Raw genomic sequence first — 16,841 nt, 5'->3', positions numbered from 1 at the left:
GAGCAAAAGAAATACTGAAGTGAGTCACTGATCAAATCTGCTCACTTTTAAAAGCAAAAGTTACTGAAAAAGATCTATGGTAATACTAAATCCAAGTATTGTAAAGATTTTTGTCACAAGACAGTATCGGGTCTTCCAAAATATTTTCTAGAAGAAAACACTCCTAAAGAAACTTCACTTCCAATAATTAAAACTGGCTAAAATGGTTTACAACTTTGTCATGTGATCCCCTTTCAGTAGGGGCACTAAACAGATAGGAATCCCACAGAAGTAAGTGGAAATAAAGGGTAGCAACCTGTTTGAAAAAAAAAAAAAAAAATCAGGTTGAGTTACACAGTAAGCAATCATTTTAGACATGGTGTTTTGCTCTAAATGATTAGTTCTAAAACAGTTAAAATTTTTCCAGAACTGCCTATTTTGTATTCCAGCAGCACCTAAAACACCCAAAACCTACTGCAATAGTTGCAGCAAAATTAAGCTGTCCCTTCCTCCAAATGAAAGCTGTCCTCTCCTTCTTCCTGACACGACATTATTTCAAATGCTAATTTGGAAATAACTGGGGGGGGGGGGTGTGTGTGTGCAGGGAAAAAAAAAGTTTTGAAAGGTAAAAATGAACAAAGGTTAAGCCACCTTTTTTAAAATCTCATTACTATGAGATGACTAGAGGTACCTGAAGCTGGCAGGTCATAAAAAGTAAAGACTGTTCTATTAGACTATTCAGCCAAGAAGTTTTATATATCCCATCTTCAGTAGCTTTCAGTATCTGAGAAAAATGTAGTTCACCTTTAGCCAACTGTGTAGTGATATCTACACAAGAAAAATAAATTTACGAACTGTCCAAATAAATCATTATGCCAGTAAGACATTACTCATTTTCTGTTAAACAGTTAAAGGTTAAAAAAATAAAATAAAATAAAAAAAGGCCCCCAAACCCTCACCTTCCCCACAACTGTCTAACCTTTATATTAAAAAAAAAAGGAAAAAAATAAAAAAAGTCCACAGTATTTGTAATATTACTGCTCTTATACCACATAGTTAATCCTACATTTTGTTAGCACTTCAGTTTTACTTCTGTGGAAAGAAAAATCTCAGTGCAGGCTGCAAGTGCCAAAGCCATGTGTGGGCTGATAAAACCAAGAAACAGTGAACTTGGAACAATTCCTCAGTGAGCTCAGCACTAAATAAAAAGCACCATTTTACAAGTTCCTTACTTATCTGTTTGTTTGTAGTGAGGAATAGGAGGTGGAGGCCTGCTCTGCATTTCTTTATCTAGCACAGAAGTTAAGGTATTGCTTGGACAAACAGACTTCCCTCTAGAGAAAGAAAACAAAAGGTTATTTTGTTCACATGATGAACTGGAAGTTATATTCATTAAGAAGTAAGGGTAAAGAAAATTACTTTTACAGTTAGTGTTCCTGGTGTCAGTGTTCATATTTGTATATTTAAACCATCTATACAAATATTTAGCTTTCCAACTATGAATAGAGACCAAATGATGTGCAAATTCAGTTTTTATTGCTGAGAATAAGATATCCACTATTCTGAATGTCTCTTGGTTAGTATGCCTATAAAAGATGCAGAAGCAGCTTGCTACATTCTAGTGCTGGTGCCCAGACTGCTTTCTCCATGTGAACCTATGAAGCGCCAACATGATCAATTGTTAAAAACACCAGAAGCACAACACTTATGTTTTAGGGTAACATATATCTATTCTTTCACAGAATAGATTTTATAGCTGTTCTTTCATAGAACAGATGTAAGATCAGAAGCAACAACTGTAATAGTTTAGCTTGACCTCCTGTGAACACAGCTTACTCCATCTTTGCAAGATGATGTCTTATGTTTTGGAACCATGTTCTCAAACTCTGACAGTAAATCATGTTAAAGTGATAAAAAAAAATCAAACGGGATGGCATATGAATTACATATATATGCTATGACATTGCTGTTTGTTCTTACATACAGCAAGTCACTGACTTTCCAAACATTCCATTGCACAATTCAGTTACACACTGTAAGAAGAAGCAGCTTCTTGCAATTGTTTCAAACCTGATAATTTTATTTCTGCCCCTTATTGCGCGTGCTAAGAGAAAAAGAGGAACAATATACATTCTCTATTTAGACTATTTCATACATCTTTGTTATAATTCTTTGTTATAATTCTGCAGTACCCTTCCAGTCATTTTCCAAGAAGCTGTCATCAAATACTCCAACATCATTGGATATATTATCATTATATGTTATCACTTGTCTGAGGCTTCAATGATTTTTACATCTTGAAGAAGTGGTAATGAAAAAGACAATGAAAAGAAGCCTTGGATGAAGGCATTGAAGTGAGGAACACAGCTATGCAGCTGAAGCAGATTCTTAGTAGAGCAGTCAATGCCTTTAAGAGTGGCAGAGGTGAAACAACACAGCATGCGTGTTTTGCATTATATGCTGTTCCCTGAATAACATAAGTGAAGGAGCAGATGTGCCCCCTCTTTAAACACCACAGAGGAAAGCTTTCCATTCTCAAGTTGCAGGATGCAAAGCCTTTGTTTTTAAAGCATAGTTATCTGTCCTTTCATTTCTCTGATACTTTTTCCTCTTCACCGATCTTTCATTCCCCTTGACCCTTCCCCCATTTATTTTTCTAAACCAAGCTTTTTCAAGTATTATCTCCTTTCGCACTTTCCCTCAGCAGAAACAAAAAGGGGTAAAGTGGTGCCCCATTTCTCTTGGAAATTCAGGACTGTAGCAAAGCTACCAGTCCACAAACAGGCTCAAGAGCAACTTACGGCACTCTAGCAGCAGGGAAGGTATCCATTTCTTCTAACTACAGGCAAGATCCACAGCTAAAGCAACTGTCTGTCAAAGATCATAATTTGACAGTGCGAAACTAAATTTGACAGCATTAAACTAAATAAGCTGCTCAGCAAGCAGCAGAGTCAAGGAAGACTAGTTTTCCCATTGACATCTAGTCTATGTTAGTGCAATAACCTTACTTCTCCCCCAACTGTATTCCCTTCATTTTCTCCTCTACTGTGAACTCCCTTCCATGGCTCCTCTCCAAGAAACTACAGGTCTGCTTAGAGATCCCTTAAATTAGCAGTAATTCTATCCTTCTCTTTGTCCATTAATTAAAGAGGGAATATATTCTGTGGCAGGTTCAGAAAGAAAGAAAACAAATAAGTTCCACTAACAGACTTCAAAGAAGGTGTAAGTTAAGGTGCATCTTCTCTACGCAGCAATTAATTTTTCTAAAAAAAATTATTAAATTTACTATTATAGCTATGTCAAATTTAGCTGAGGGCAAAAAGACAAAGCTACTGATGAGATGAATAGAAAGCAGCCTTGCAAAACCTTGTTTTCTAATTTTTTCACTTTTTAATCTGGTTTCCTCTCTAAAGATTTACCTGACCATTGGAAAAAGAAGTTTATGAAATTCTTTCTTTATTCTTTATCCATTTCAAACTGCTTTTAAACAAATTCTAATGGAAGTTAATGCATGTTGCAAATGACATTGTAAATAAACACATTCACATAAGTGATATAAACACCCAAGTATTTAAACAACTGTTAATATAAAAAATGAATTACATACTTCACTGCAGTGATAACAACATTACGCTTTGGTTCATTGTCATAGCTCACACTTTCAATGCCATAAACCTGAGCTAACTCATGAATGATTCTGCGATGATCTCTGTTCATTGGTGGGTAACAATGACTCTTCTTTGTATGCTTGCCCTGAATTTAAGAGAAAAAAATATTGTAAAGTTTTCCTTCTGAGGAAGAAGAAAAAAAAAAATTATGTACTTCTACCTTTAAACTTTTGCCACTATAACAACATTAGTGCAGCAAAACGGTCATCTCTCAGTACTGACAGAAAACTCATCTAAAAAGTCCATTTAATTCCTAGTAATGAAATAATGTTTTCTATTGTTCACATCACCTCAAAGCATAGCGTGTGTGTGTGTGTATATATATATATGTACCTTTAAGTTTAAAATACAAATCATGCATGTATTGATAGTTATTTTCACCCACTCTACTCACATCCCAAAGAACCAGTACACAGTAATCTTTCTGAATTTTTATTTTTCAGAATGATTTTCCAGTTTAGAATCAAATCTAATATTAGTGGTTTATTTTTCAGACTGATTTAGCAATTCGCAAATAGAAAAAGTCTACTGATGTTATTAAAAAGCAACAAAACTGAAGTTTTAGTTTCAGTTAAAAACTGCTAATGATTGATTTGACATTGATTGCTACATAAACAGTAAAAGAACATACAACAAATGTGGGCCTCCTTTCAAATGTTTTGGGTGATTTACTGACAACAGACATGGATAAGGAGTGGGCACTTAATGCCTCAGTCTGCTTCAGGGACTCTGACACTGCTTCAGTCTTTGCCTTAGACTTCACCAAGGTCTCCCAGGCCTTTAGACCTACAGACAGGGCTTAAGGGGAAGAACTACCAGTAGCAGAAAAAGTTTGAGGCAGGGATTTCTTGAGAAATAGCTTATACAAGTTCATGGGACCAGATGCAGTGCATTTAAGGGTGCTGAGAAGAGACCAGCCTGATGTCATTGTGCATCCACTCCATTATCTTTGAAAGGCTGTGGGGATTGGGTAGGTACCTGACAATTTGGAGAGAGGCACCTATGTTCAAAAAGAGCAAGCAAGACAACTCAGGCAACTACAGGCTGATCTGTTTCACTTCAATCTCTGAGGAAAATCACAGAGCAAGTCCTTTTGGAAGGCATTTTTAGGCACAGGAAGGAGGTCTGTGGGAGTAGCCAACATGGATTTACCAAAGGTTTTCAAGATCTGACTGGACAAAGCCCTAAACAACCTGGTCTGAATTCAGTGTTGATCCTGCTTCAAGCAAGAGGCTTGGCTAGGTAATCTCTGGAGACCCCTTCCAAATTGAATGATCTCTGTGACATCTTCTGATCTGTAACATAGTCCATGCTATCTTTAACATTCAAATGCAAATATCCAGTTAGTTTTCATTGTGTAATCCAGAAGTGCACTGATAAATTAAAAGCAGTCACTTGACAAATAAAAATGTCTTGTCTAACTCGGTAAGATGCAGAAGAACTCATTTGAGAATCAAGTAATTTAAGAAAGGGCAATTTTGATAAATCTTAAACCACATAAAAATTAATTCACGCCTATCACTCATGCCTATCACAGTATTGCATGAAGTAATTTTGATGCAATACTGTGTATTCTTTCATTTCTAATAGTCCAGGAAACTTTAATATAGTCTAGAAATGTCACTTTTTTTTAAAACAGATTAGATTAAGTAAAAGAATACAGACTCTTGGAAATTATTTGAACTACTGCAGTAATCAACATGTAAGTTGTTAAAATCTTTGCTTGTCTTTTACTGTAATACTGATTACAGTTATTTAGAAAGAGGAATGCTACTTAACAGTAGCCCCATTTGTCATAATCCCTTCCCCTTCTATCCGACTCAGCAAGAGATTTAATCACCAGTTCTTACAGAGAAAGGCAAAACGAGGAGAAAACTCATCCTCTCCGTTGAGAGAAAGAAAATACTAATTCTGCTACAGTCACCTAAATTCTTCTTAAGACCACCACACGTAATAGAACAGTACATCAGGCGTATATTGTAGCTACAGTGTAAGTGGAGGATTAAAACATGCCTCCTCTTAGGCTGTAAAATAGCTAAATTAAGGATAGTAACAGGACCTGAAACTGTTATCAATCTTTTCCAAGACTCACTGCTCTTCAGGGTAATATCACATGCTGTCCGGATAGAATCTTTACTTAGCAGTAAACAGTAAAAAAACCTTCCACCCATTACAACACTTTAAGCATATAAACAAATATTTGCATGAGGAAAACTCTAGAAATTCTGTATGTACTTATGATTACTAGCAATGCTTCCTTTAAAAAGTGGTGATTGGTTCCAGACTCAGAAAGACCAGCAGAATTTCTCTCTGTATAGAGACAGACCTGGATGATATGAGTGTTTTCTGTCCTGTCTGCTTTCGTATGTTAAAAGTAACAACTCTGCTTTGCTAGATTAGTATATGCTGGTGGGTATAGGGGAACAGATGTTCATGAGGCAAGCAAAGTCATATAAACAGCTATGGCTGAAACATATTAATGTTGAAGCTCCTAAGTGATAAAAAGGGTCAAAATCCTTATTATTACTCATTTATCCAGTTAAGCTGAAGTTGGTATCCCCAAAGAAAGGATGCAAAAAAAGTGAAATGTGTAAACATAAGAAGTAACAACCTATTGAATAATATATCAGTACTATGTCTTCTGTATTGAAACACAGCTACATGAATGCTTGATAAACTATCACACAAAATACTTTGAATACAAGTACGTAAAGCTCTATATCTAGAAACAACACAACCCACATTTTGAGTGAGAAAGGATTTAGAAGTCACAGTAAACAAACAACTGAATGCAGACTCAAGCACAAGAGGATTTAGGAATCATGGCAGAAGAACAACTAAACATAGTCTTCCATCATAATGCCAAGTCAACAATATTAATCTGATCTTCAGATACATAAAAAGGGCAGCTGACATTGATATTTAAAAAAAAATAGTAATGGAATACTTCATACTATTCTAGTGTCTATGTCCCAAAATATTGGTGAAATGAGAAGGTACAAGAAAAGCTCCAAAAATTTTTTAGCCAGGACAAAGTATTTGTGGATGGGCACCTTATAATCTGTTTAGCCTGTCAAAAAGATGATCAGATGACTCAATAATAGTTAATCTCACAGGAACCAAATGTGATGTGATAAAAGTTGACTAAGTTAAAAAATAGTTGCCCATTTATATTCAAGTTTGGAATAAGATACTTTTTTTTGTTTGTTTCTAACAGACAAACTGGCAGTACTCAACCAAAAGAGGAATATAACGCAAGACAAGACTGACACAATAGCAGCAGCACGAGCAGGTACTCACTGGCATGGGTGAGACAAGCTCCAGCAAATAGAACAAAACCACAGTTCCTGCTCTTTGCTGGTATTTGGCCTAAAGAGCTTCCAAATACTGCATTTACCAGGGATATGTGAGTTTAGGAAAAATAAGGCAAACATGAGCATAAAACATCCTCATTGTTGGCCAGAACATGGCTATCATTGGAAGGAGAAATTTTTTTAAACTTGTGGGTCTCAGACACTCTCTTGTTCTAGCACACAAAAGATCCCAGAAAATACTGCATCAGAAGAAAATGATTAAAGAAAACAACTGCTTGAGCAAACACAGAACCATAAAGCACTGTCTCAGGACTCCCATAGCATGAAACAGATTCATAAATAAAACCATGAAACTATCTTATGGGCCAACATAAAAGGTTCCAGAATCAGAAGTGCTTAAGCTAGAAAGCACAGTGGGATTAGAAGACTTGTGATGCTTCATTAGCCCTTCAAACAGGACTTCTCTAAAGTACTGCCGGAAAAAATTTTGTGGGAATGCAAGGTATGCAGAAAACCCATTAAAGAAAGGGGACCTCAATCCTCAAAGAGACTTCCTCTAAAGGGAAATCCTCCATGTATACGGCCAGAGCCATATACAAGTGACAGGCATGATTTTGCAGCACTTTGCATTAAGCCTATACATGAAAAAAAATTGAGAGGCTCTCCCCAGCAGTGAAGAACCTGCTTGGCTTGCTGGACAAGACTGAAACAAGTCAATTAATCTGACTTGGTCAAGCTGGCCAGAGGCCTGAATGAGCAGCAGTGATAACACTTACCCAGTTCAGAGATATCTTCAAGACAATACAAATACCCGTGGTTGCAGGATGAAACATGACATGGAGGCACAAGGAAGCCTCTGAGACTTCAAGACATAAAAAGGCAGAGAAAAGGTATGCCATAAGAAGGACTAAGAGCAGCACCCTGACATCACAGTGCAATGGACATTATCCCTCTTACGTCATTTACTCAACAGCTTGGAAAGAAAAGAAAGTGTGGCCTCCACACATGCTGCAAAACAACAACTCTGGTCTCAGTTAGCAGGGCACAAGTAAATCTACTGTTAACCATGTCCACACAGATCATTTGTATAAGCACAGAGTGTCTGTAACCAGTGCAAAGAATGCAGATCTAAAATGGTCCTCTAATCAGGAAAGTGGGAGTCAGGACTAAGCATTTTAAGGAGTTTGACAACCTTGTGAAACTCACTATGTAACTAGAGAATTTCTGGGGACAGGACATTAAGATCGCAATTGGACTCCTCAGGTAGCTATTGGGCTGGCCCACTGAAGGCTTTATGAAAGAAGAATTATTTCTTATCTGCACCTGCATTGTAGTGTATGAATTCCAAGCTTCAAGCATGTCTTTGGTATCCTGAAAGGAATCTCTTCCCTTTCAAGTATAATTTGACTTCTGGGGACTTCTTGCACTTTATGGAATGGCAATTCTCAACTGCCTGAGGGGCAGGATGGTGCAGAACTGATCCCCAAGGTACTGAACTGTCATGTGGGCCTAACTGGTTCATCCTGATCATGATGAAAGCTTAAGTAACCATCAGGTAATTCTCCCTTTAGGTTAGACAGGGAAAGGACTATCACACGTACGGTTTGTTTTCATTTTTTATTCTCTTCTATAACACAGGCATTCTTTTCAGTAGACACTCACTGGTCTGTTTTGTAGAATCATTATTTAACAAATGCTTGGCTACTGCTGAGAACTAAAGCACTGGAGATGCTCCTAAGCTCTCCTGTTCTGCTGTATTTTATATTGCTAATTCATTGTATATTACAAATTCAAGAGCTATGGCTGTCTTTTTTTTGGTATATATTATGTATATCAGTCGGGTATTAATATAGGTATATATATTGCTATGGGTAGTTATCATATTTACACATATATTAAATATATTATGCATATACACATATTATACATATTTTAATATAATATACTTTAATATATATACATATATATAAATATGTGTCTTAAACAGGACAATCACAGGCAATACAGTGTTGGAAAAGTTTTTTTTTAAGCTGATAATAGATGTTCTACAGATCTATTACTGAATGTCTGAGATTGTAGGGGCCTGAATACAATAAGACAGACAGCCTCTTCCAGTCTTTCATTCCAAGGTGGAAAAAATGAGTAACATAAAACAGGCAGAGAAGCACAAAGATTGTTTAAGAATCACCATACATAAGAAAAGGAATAAAGTTAAATAATTGAAGTAGAACATAAGCACTCGGGGAGGGAGGAGAGGGGGAGGTAGGGGGAAAGAAAAGGAGGTTAGTACTTTCTATGCTGTTTCTTGAACCAAGGGCAACCAAGTATAGCTTGCATTACATTGTCATTTTTACCTCGCATACCAGGTCACAGGTATGGTGTAGTAGAAAGCCAGGAGTTTGCTAACCTTTCAGTCCCGAAGGCATAATTCTGCTTTCACTAAAAGCATACGATTGTATCCATTGCACATGACCTTTCCAGGTACACTGGAGTCTGCCAAACAACTATGGTAGAGCCTACAAGGCCTTATTAATGGAGGGCTAACACAGATGATGTCTGCTGGAAGATATCCACAGATTCCTGAGCAAATTCTGCTACCAGGGTCTGGAGAACTTAGGACTTCCCCCTCAAAGTCTTTGAGCCCTTAAAAGTCGTATTTGATGATTAATGCTTCATTAATGGAGATCCAGAAGTGAATCATTACCTACTGCTGCATTAAAGCCTAGCACTGGTTGAATCTTTAAATGAAGCTTGGCTGTCACCAAAGTGATCCTGAACTACTATGTCTCCTAAAAATGTTGTTCTATTTATGATTAAAATGTGCACTTCGTTACAGTCCAAACATATCTAGTGTCAGTTCGTAACTATCAGAACTCAAAACTTTAGTAAACATCATTCAAAATCCCCCCAAAATACAAAAACCCCAAAACTTTCTCTTAGTAGCTCATACAATATATGAATACTGACCTCATTCACAGCTTCCACAAGCATTCTCATTTCCTTCTCAATATCACTGACAAATTTTAAATCTTTCCTGCAAGAACACCACACTAGGTAAATTAGATAAAAGGGACAATGTCTTCATATACAATGTCTTCATTTTTTGTAACATTATTCTCAACAAGAACAAAATTAAAGAAATCATTTGACTGAAGCAGTAACAGAAGCAAGAGTATATTTTGGTTTATACATTATTTTATTTATTTATTATAATAAATAAAATGTTAGCACGTCATCACTGTTACAAAAATCTTGAATTGTTTTCCCTTCAGGCCTTGAAATCATGTCTAAAACAGTATGATACAACTTTACCGTGTGATGATACAACTTTGCACTTTCAAATACATAATTTAGATTCTGAAGTCATCTTGCCAGTATCTTCAAATTACTTCTCATTAAGGAAATCCTTAAATTATAATACAATTAGACATGGGAATTGGGATGGGGTAAAGAGAGTGGAGTTTTTTCCCCAAGACAGAAAATGTGCACTGACTCTGGTCTTCAACATGTCCAGCATAACAAAAAGGGAGGGAGAGAGACAAAAGGCTACTTGCAAGGAAACAAAAGGCCCTTTACACAAGATATTAAGGAGCTTATAATTAATTTTTTTTACTCCATTTAATCATATGGTAGTTCAAATCCATCAAATTTAAGATATCCTTTATTTGAAGAATTTCACTAGATAAATAGATTTTTCCCTTGGACAATCACAGGTATACTTTACAGGTCAAAAGCACATTATTTCTTGAAAGAAGGGAATAGTATACTATGTCAGACTGACAATTTATGCTGTGCTGCTTTTGTACAGACAAGTTTTAGATTATTTCTGCTTTGACAGCTTCAGCATTTTTGGTTGCTGTTAAGTCATAACTGCTTTATACCTAGTGATTGGGACAAACACACACACATGGCAATCTGACTTGCTATGGACACTTTATGCCCATTACTGAGAAAGAAGAACAGATCTTGCAAAAAGATTCATCTCAGGTTTTCTATCCTGCAACTTGGTGGCTGAAAAGAAAATTCTATTGAAAAATTTTTCCAAGAGGGACTCAGTTTTTGAGACATAAGGCTCAGACACATTTTATACTTAAGATTGAACCAGGAGCTTTCAACCTTAACCTGATTAAAACAGGAATTGCTTGTATCCCAGGCCTGGGCCATAGTAAATCTGCTCTTGAGTTTCAGACATCATGGGTACCTTCAGAGCCATTGGCCAAGCTTGCATATAAGGGTGAGCTTTGTGCTCTGTTCTTAAATGTGCAGGTAAACTAACCACAAAAGTAAGGTTAATGTTTGTTAGAGCACTATCTTTGCGAAACACCACTTTGCAAATGATGTCAGAATTTCATCTGTCAAGAAGTGGATGCCCTACCAAAGTTTTGGATTCTGAAGTGAAAACAGAACTAGAAGGCTAAGCGGTCACAAGCCTTGTGAAATGGCAGCGCTGAGTAGCCTGTCTATCAAAATCACCTGATCACTAATATGATGTACTCAGTGCACCACTGGAAAATCTTCAAACTTTCATAACAGACATGGTGGATGGACACTGCATAGAATAATCAGAACCCCTGCATCTCTTGTGGAGAAAACGATTAGCTTGGGAGAATTCCCTAAAGGACCTGGACCTGTAGAGTTAAAAAGAAAGGGTCCTCCAGATACGTAGGTTATGAATTACAGAATCAACCCATGCAGTGTGAGGTTTTGGAAATATTACAATAGTCACATCTGGCTAAAACAAAACACTGACCCTCTCAGAATCAGCTTAAGTTAAGTCCAGGGAGTCAGAAAGCAAACACTACATGGAGCACCAGCCACGAGCACCCAATCCAAAGAGCAGGCCCATGAGCATCAGACGCTTAAGATTTAGAAACCCACTGAGGAATCAGTTCAGACAGGAGGATATGTTCAAAATCAACCCTCCAGGAGCCTACAAAACAGTTATCAACTGGAAGTGATCAGTGATATCAGCCAGGTGGACATCCTTTCAAAAACATTTGGAAAGACCAACCAACGTCTTTGAGCTTCAAGAAAGTCCAAGACAGTCAGGACTGAAGAATTCAAATAGGAAGACAAAAACTGCAAGCATACTATGCTGGGGAGGGGGGTGAGGAAGAATCAATTGACTTATAAAATGCCATCCTGTAGGAAAGTTAGACAGACTGGGATAAATTGCAGAGAAACTCATTTCATGGGCAATATTGAACATCCAGTTTTACTGCCTCCTTAAAAAGTAGAAACAGGACCTTGTTCCCTTTTTTGCTTGTTACATACTACACAGTAGCAGAGTTGTGACTACCCGTATGTGTGACCAAAGCTGAGGCAAGTGCTTTCTGTGCACTTGTCCCTCCAGAACCTTTCATATAGGAGAACTCCACACATCAACCCTGAGCCACTTGATGGTCTAAGTGGGCTCCAACCTACAGACTGTCCACAAAGGAACTTGCAAGGCAGAGCAATGCAGAGGGTGGGAGAGACCGAAAATTTGCTTCTCCTTTGAAACCATGGAGAAGATTCTGAGAGAGCATAAAGTAGGTACAGAAAATTTTGAAGAAATTGTGGACTTTACCATTCCTTAAACAAAAGGTTTCCTTTGAAAGAGATACCCTCTACAGACATCTAGATTGCCCTGGAGAGTTCTGAGCTCTGCATATAGCATGAGCCACACCAGTAAAGAGCTGAGTCAATCCAACACAAAGATACATTGTGTATATCCACCTCAGTGTGAAGCAGAGCATTCGAGAGAGTCTGTTCCTCTGCCACTAATGCTGAAAAAGCACAGGTAAAATTTTCTTTAGAGTATAAAACTTGCCTTTGAGGTCACCAGATAAAACTGGTAAAAGAAAAAGTAAAAAAGAAAAAGTAAAGCCCCTTTTCAATGGTATGCAGTCTTTCCCTTCCAAATTTGGGGGCATACCTCACTAGGTTGCTCTGAAAGGAGTGCTGAGTTTATATACAAGTGAGCATTCTGCATTCCTAACTATATGAAGGCATGAACACTCACTTCACTGAAGGGCAGAAGCTTGCAATTACCAAGCAACACTGTCAGGCTCCACTGTTGGGCAAAGATCTTGAAAGGTCAAAGGTAGCAGAGAGTATCTATTAAGCTGAGGAAGAGAATGAAGCCTGCTTTAAGTCATCCCACAAGAGGATGAAGATGATGCTACAGGTTCAGTAGTGTTTTTTGTATGAGCCTGATCGGATAAATGAGTGAGGATGGGTAGTAGTAACTGGCTACTGCATATTTCACTACCACACTTGTATCCAGTTTTAGGTGGCTTGTTCTGATGTTGTATCAGCTTGCTCATTTCATGTTTGGGAAATTTCATTTGTCATTGTCCTGCTGCTGAAGCTGGTTTGTATATTTACAAATTAATTAATGTGCAGGTCATATTGCTCTATTCAAAATAAATGGAGCATCTCTGTTTCCCAGGATGCTGGCGAGCATCTATTACTTGACTGAAGAATTTCAGGTATTTTTAATACTGTGTAGGTTGCTTGCCTGATCTCTTAAAATGACTTTTCTAAGTCTCACCAAATGTTTTTTAGAGATATTGGTATCGTTTACTAGCAAAAATCAATCATGATTTTCACATGATTCTTTTCACTAATTTATTAATGGCTGGCTATGGTCAAATAACTAGCTAACTGCTCATTGTGGGCTCATATGATCTAACTGGTAATGGACATTTAACTGAAAATAATGCACAGTGAGGAAAGGAAGTGGTTCTTAGAATCAAGATGTCCAATCTGACAGTGTGTATACTGAAGCCCCACACTGTGGGACTGGAAGATCTTTTCCTGTGCAGTGTCCATGGTGCACATTAGCCATCTCATCTCCCTCCTGCATTACATGTAAGCAAGAGCAGGTCTACCACTATTTCAGTTCCTCTCAATCACTGAGCTAAATAGAAATGCTCTGTTGCTTGATTTTTCACTGTACTTAATGCTATTTATTTTTTGTTTTTCCCAGATTTTGCTGTCTCTGCCAAAAACCTCCTTGTTCTTGCAACACCTACCAGTGCAAGATTTTGCCTCTAGGCAAAATTCCAGGCTTGTAGTTTGCCAGTCATCTACTTAAGAAGTTGCCCTCATCACCCCTCCTTCAGGCTTCTGTTTCTTGTTTAAGAAAACCATGACGTTCTCCTCCTACTCTCAAACCCATACACTGTTCCTGTTGCCAGCCCACCCAAGTAAGTGTTCTTGGCTCTGTCTTCATCAAGTCCACAACAGGATGTGGAAGGTTAATGCTTGGGAAAACTGGCTAATAAGATGCCCATGAAGGACTCCTCTCCTTCCTTGTCTCTCCAGATTCTACCATTTGACCCAAGACTTCCTTGGTCCGTTCAGCTGCCATGTGATCTTGCATAGCTAACGAGATGCCAAGAAAATCCTCTTCAGTGCAGCTTTGTTTGGCCAGATATTCCAGATCACCTCCTCTCCTTCTCCACTGATATTAATTCATCAAATAACAGCTTCAACTGCCTTAGCACCATCCCTTTCAAGCTCGGCATTTACATTTGTACCAGTCTGCCCTCCAACTTCATATCAGCAGACCACCTTAGGCATCTGCTTGCTCCTCTGTGTCTATTTCTGGAGCCTCCTTGGAGCAGTCAGTGCTGAAGTATCCACCCAATGGATTTGTACCCCTGATCTGTGTCTGCCTGTACTGGTACAGTCATCTCAGTGCTAGAAGATGGATCCCCTTGGCAGCAGAATATCTCCTATAAAGCAGCAGGTGCAGAGACTTGCTGCCTTCTTAATCCTTCTCACATTCCGACAACCACATAGCCAGACCAGTGCGCAGCAGCATTACCATGCTATTCCTGGAGCCTCCTATTCCCTCACTCTCCTGCAAATGACATCTTATCTTGGCCTGCCATCTCTTCTTCCTCCTCCTCCTATCAGGAGTTGTACTGTATCTTGGAGCTCTGGGGTTTTGTAATGAAAGACTACAGCTCAAAATAAGGAGTCCTCTCATAGCTTTTCTCAAGTTTATTCATCTGTGGATGTACATCTTTTCAACCCTTGGCAACACATCAGCTTCACAGATCAACTGCTTGCCTGCGCAAGACAGGAAATATTATACTTGTGGCTTTGGCAGCAGTATCACCTGCCGCCTTCTTGATGCATCCTGAATGCATGGGAAGAAGCCCGTCGTATTTCTTGAGATCCAGTACACAGATGTATAACTAAAGCTCTGCAAAAAACCCACAAGCCCTGAGCTCTTGCATTATTGGAGCAACCTACTCAAGCAAGAAGCCATCCATCAAAACTTGCATAAAACATGCTGAGCTGCCTGAAAAAAAAAAAAAATACTGGAACACATACACTTTGTAGATCCTGCCATACAAGATAAACTCAGAGCTTTTCAAGACTGCTGAGATGAAACACCCTCAAGAGTAGTAAAGGCAGTAAATGTCATAAAACCATAGCTTTATAAAATTTGCTGCTGACAAAAAGATTTGTCAATACAGAGAGAAATTAATTTATCTTGAAGACTAGAGTAAGAGGAATTAAATTAGGTAATTCAATGTGCAAGGTCATTCACTTAAGGACTAAAAAGTTTTTGTTGTAAGCTGGCAACAAGTGAGAAGAATAACCTGGATGTATTAGCTGATCGTGAGTTACCAACATAACATGGTTATGAAAGTAGTACAAGTAGAATTGTAGAATGAATCAGAAGAGATTTTTATGAAGAAATGTGGAAGCATTAAGTTCACTTTTCAAGGCATCTATTAGACCACCTGGAATACAGTGCATGATTCTGGTCAATTCTGTTTACAAAATATGAACTACAACAGCACTATGGGTAGAGAAGGGCAGACAGGAGAGCCGAATACATTTGAAAACGAAGAGATTGAAGAGCCTGGCTTGTTTAACGTAGTAAAATGAAGGCCAGATGACATATGATTATACTCCAAGAAGAGAGCATATGTGAGAGTAATACACATATGCCACAAGATATTCAGTTTCTTTGTTTTGAAAATAAAGGCAGTATGGGAAACAACTAAATAGGACTAGTGGAGAGAAATAATGTCATGCTTTGAGGGTGTATCTCATTACTAAGCTATTACTTTTGTCTTTGTCCCGACAAGTTTACACAAAAATGGTGGAGGGTGGAAGGGGGTGAAAGCAGTTGAGATACGGGAAGCACATGTACTGATTCACAGTGAGAAGAACAGTGGAGAACTAGCGTTCCTATTCTAAATCCAGTCCTGTTACAGAATGAACTGGCCACACAGGCACTTTTTATTAATCAGGTTCTCACTTAGGTGGTCTTGAGAAGTACACACCTCCTTTGCCTCAGTGATTACCTAGTGCCAAAGCTAGAAAGAAGAGTAAACGCAGGCATTTTTACAAGAGTAAATAGAAATATTCTGTTTCCTACTCTTAACTCTTATTCCTTGCTCTCAACACTGTTTTACTTTGACACCTATGTATGTGCTTGGTATATACACCTGAAATAATTAAAAGAATCTTAAAACACAGAGCAGATGGGAAAAAAAGATATGTAAATCTTAACCACAAGATCCATGTCATCATGAAAACACATACCTTGCATCTTCTTTTAAAAGGTCACTGTATTTTGGTACAGAAGAGCGGACATTAAAAGGGTCAGAATTATCATCTATTTGAAGAGCCTCAGCAAGACGCCTAAATCCAGGGATCGTGGGAACACAAACAAAACACTTTGTCACTGACGAGTGAAGAGATAGGCTGCCAATATAAAGAGCTCAAAAAATCTAGTCTGTATATTTGAAATTACTCCAACTTTTCACTAAAATATTCTAGTAAGAACTCTGATCGCCCAGTATAGATCCCTGAACACAAGGATCACCCTGACGTTCTTCAGCTCTCTATGTCATACAGGAAAGAT

At 38.0% G+C, this 16,841-nt stretch overlaps 1 protein-coding gene across 4 annotated transcripts in view; it reads right to left on the bottom strand.

Annotated features, from left to right (window-relative positions):
- NFX1 (nuclear transcription factor, X-box binding 1) overlaps positions 1–16,841 on the bottom strand; it is a 62,395-nt gene that overhangs the window by 5,339 nt on the left and 40,215 nt on the right. For 2 of the 4 annotated variants that reach the window (XM_067291045.1, XM_067291044.1), the window contains exons 20-23: positions 16,520–16,618; positions 9,929–9,995; positions 3,587–3,732; positions 1,212–1,313 (exon numbers count right to left, since the gene is read on the bottom strand). In XM_067291045.1, the coding sequence (XP_067147146.1) occupies positions 1,212–1,313; positions 3,587–3,732; positions 9,929–9,995; positions 16,520–16,618 (414 nt within the window). Of the gene's footprint in view, positions 1–1,211; positions 1,314–3,586; positions 3,733–9,928; positions 9,996–15,183; positions 15,261–16,519; positions 16,619–16,841 lie in introns of those variants that run through there. The other 2 variants (XM_067291047.1, XM_067291046.1) reach the window with 2 other exon arrangements.

The sequence above is a fragment of the Apteryx mantelli genome, chromosome 2, assembly GCF_036417845.1.
Source record: "Apteryx mantelli isolate bAptMan1 chromosome 2, bAptMan1.hap1, whole genome shotgun sequence".
NCBI lineage: Eukaryota > Metazoa > Chordata > Aves > Apterygiformes > Apterygidae > Apteryx > Apteryx mantelli.
This window is presented reverse-complemented; position numbering and strand designations above follow the sequence as displayed.